The sequence below is a fragment of the Ailuropoda melanoleuca genome, unplaced genomic scaffold (genome assembly GCF_002007445.2).
Source record: "Ailuropoda melanoleuca isolate Jingjing unplaced genomic scaffold, ASM200744v2 unplaced-scaffold2731, whole genome shotgun sequence".
In the NCBI taxonomy this organism is placed as follows: domain Eukaryota; kingdom Metazoa; phylum Chordata; class Mammalia; order Carnivora; family Ursidae; genus Ailuropoda; species Ailuropoda melanoleuca.
In genome coordinates, this window is record NW_023197515.1 from 2,145 (window position 1) to 4,885 (window position 2,741).

Genomic DNA, 2,741 nt, shown 5'->3' on the forward strand with positions numbered 1-2,741 from the left:
GAAATGTTTTGAAGGCACTGATACTGAGATTCGGAACACTGGTGTTAGGGTGATGTCAGGAGCAGGCTCACAAAACAGGGGTTTGAGAGCAAGTAGTTGGTTTGGGAGGTGATCTCAAGAAGTGCTGTAGGGAAACTGAGTAATGATGCAGGGAAGGGATGGGAGCCAAACCAGAACGTTTTCAAGAGCACATGACTCCTGTAGGAGGCTGGGGTTCCGCCCTGGCTGAGGACTTCTGGTCTCACACGCCCCACTGAAGGGGAAAGAGGCTAGAGTGCTTATCCACCAGGTGCTGCCCATTGGTTGAGGACTTCTCCTAGAGACTTACTTTCCCTACTTCTGGACTGCCGAGAGCCTCCTCCGTCACCTAGACAAAGCCCTCTGCAGNTGTCAACTAGACAAAGCCCTCTGCAGAGAGCTCCAGGTGCTTGCTGTAGACCACCAGTGTCAATGTCAGCACGGGGAGTGCTGGGGGAATAGCGGTGCAAATCTGAAAGTCATCTACTGTGGACTCCTCTTTCTGCAGGGAACACCAGAACCACAATCCGACAGCTACGCATAACAGTTCATGAGGGAAAACTAATGAGACACAGTGCCCTTCGATGTGTATGCCTGGAGACTTTAAGATTTATTTACGATCTAGGAACATCTCCATATGAGGAAACCTGGCAGGAAACAAAAATGTGATTGGGATGACATGCTGGTTGACAGTTCTCAGAGAACGTTCAAGCTCTGTATTCATTTGGGAGGGAGCTAGTAAGCAGGAGGTGGGGAGGAGGGTGTTGGTGGTGAGGGGCTGTGTTTGGAAGCCAACTCAGTGGAAAAGCCCGCCGGAACTGAGGTTGGACCTCAGTTGGCCTCTCATGATTCAGCTCGCGGTTGGACTACCTCAAGAAGATTGGTGATGAAAGAGAGCGGGGNCGCGGGATGCCGGCCAGGACAGTCAGCAGCAGAAGTCACCAGAGCAGGTTGGGCAGCAGCAGGTGGTCTAGCAACAGCTGGGGAGGCAGCAGCTGGACACACAGCAGTTGGGGCGGCAGCAGGTGGTCCTGCAGCAGGTGGTCTGGCAGCAGGTGGGGCGGCAGCAGCTAGAGATGCAACAGCTGGGCCTGCAGCAGCTGGAACCACCGCAGGAGGGGCGGCAGCAGCTGGACACACAGCAGCTGGGGCGGCAGCAGGTGGTCCTGCAGCAGGTGGTCTGGCAGCAGGTGGGGCGGCAGCAGCTAGAGATGCAGCAGCTGGGCCTGCAGCAGCTGGAGCCACCGCAGGAGGGGCAGCAGCAGCTGGACACGCAGCAGCTGGGGCGGCAGCAGGTGGTCCTGCAGCAGGTGGTCTGGCAGCAGGTGGGGCGGCAGCAGCTAGAGATGCAGCAGCTGGGCCTGCAGCAGCTGGAGCCACCGCAGGAGGGGCGGCAGCAGCTGGAGATACAGCAGCTGGGGCGGCAGCAGGTGGTCCTGCAGCAGGTGGTCTGGCAGCAGGTGGGGCGGCAGCAGCTAGAGATGCAACAGCTGGGCCTGCAGCAGCTGGAGCCACCGCAGGAGGGGCGGCAGCAGCTGGAGATGCAGCAGGAGGGGCGGCAGCAGCTGGAGCCACAGCAGCTGGAGCCACCGCAGGAGGGGCGGCAGCAGCTGGACACACAGCAGCTGGGGCGGCAGCAGGTGGTCCTGCAGCAGGTGGTCTGGCAGCAGGTGGGGTGGCAGCAGGTCTCCTGGCCACAGCCCTGGTCAGAGCAGACGGAGCCACAACAGGAGTTGACCATGATGTCAGAGGGTGGAGGTTCTCGGTGGGTTTGCAGGAAAGTGAAGGTCTTGAGTGTGGAAGTCTCCTTGTGCCATGGCCTCTATATAAAGCCCAAACAGGGTGGTCTGTCAACACGTCTTCCTTGTTGTTGTTTACCTAACATTTAAGTAGTTATCAGGTACAGAACAGTGTTTGTCTATGTAATGGTTTAAACTCATGGGAAACAAATTTTCTTTTCTACATGTGATCAATTCTATGTGGCCTCCTTTTTCCTCCTGACTCACACCCACTGGCATCTTCTGGACCGCCGTCTCCTCCTCTTCCTCCACAGAGGGCTGTTATGTGATAGGTGGCCTTTGCAATTACCTTTCTTCCTCTCCCCTCCGGGATCCCCTAGCAGGATGGGATCCGGGCCGACAAATCTCTGGTCGTGCATTTCTTCTGGTGTTCAGCGGGGAGGAAATCCCACGTGCATCGTGTGGCATGTGAGAAGTGGCACAAGACAAGAGGAAAAGGCCCTATATTACGGGTCATTGTTGAGCAATGAGGAAGGGGACAGCTGTCTATGTGTGTGTGATGTTGTTGATCCCTGCCACTGGCATGGGTTTTCCTGGGCGTTTCTACCTTTGGGATCACGTAGTCTACCCTAAAACCGTGGCAGGCCATTATCTGTACGGTTCCCGTCACTGCCCTGAGTCGTAGCTCATTAACTGTTAACTTTGCCGTCACATATTTTTCTGTTGCATTTCTCTGGATGGTCTTTACAGTCCGAAAAACTTAGCCTCATTTGTATTCTTATGTCATTCTTAATTGAAAATACTCTTCAACAGAGCAAAAAGGATATGATGAATAATCAGAAGGTGCCTCTCCTCAGAATTTATCTCCAGAGCTNTTCCAGAGCTGGGAAATCTATAGCACGTGTTTTTTTGTTTGTTTGTTTGTTTGTTTGTATGTCTGTCTGTCTGTTTGTTTGTTTGTTTTTTGGTGGGGGGATGTGTTTG

General features: G+C 54.5%; 1 protein-coding gene across 1 annotated transcript; it reads right to left on the reverse strand.

Moving 5' to 3' along the window:
• Positions 1 to 988: 988 nt before the first annotated feature.
• Positions 989 to 1,794, reverse strand: LOC100469365 (keratin-associated protein 4-12-like). Its single transcript, XM_034650579.1, has one exon. The coding sequence runs from the start codon at positions 1,757 to 1,759 to the stop codon at positions 989 to 991; it is 771 nt and encodes a 256-aa protein (XP_034506470.1). The 5' UTR covers positions 1,760 to 1,794.
• Between the last annotated feature and the right edge of the window lie 947 nt (positions 1,795 to 2,741).

Excerpts from the sequence above, each read along its gene's own strand:
- LOC100469365 (XM_034650579.1), bottom strand. The coding sequence starts at position 1,759 with ATGGTCAACTCCTGTTGTGGCTCCGTCTGCTCTGACCAGGGCTGTGGC.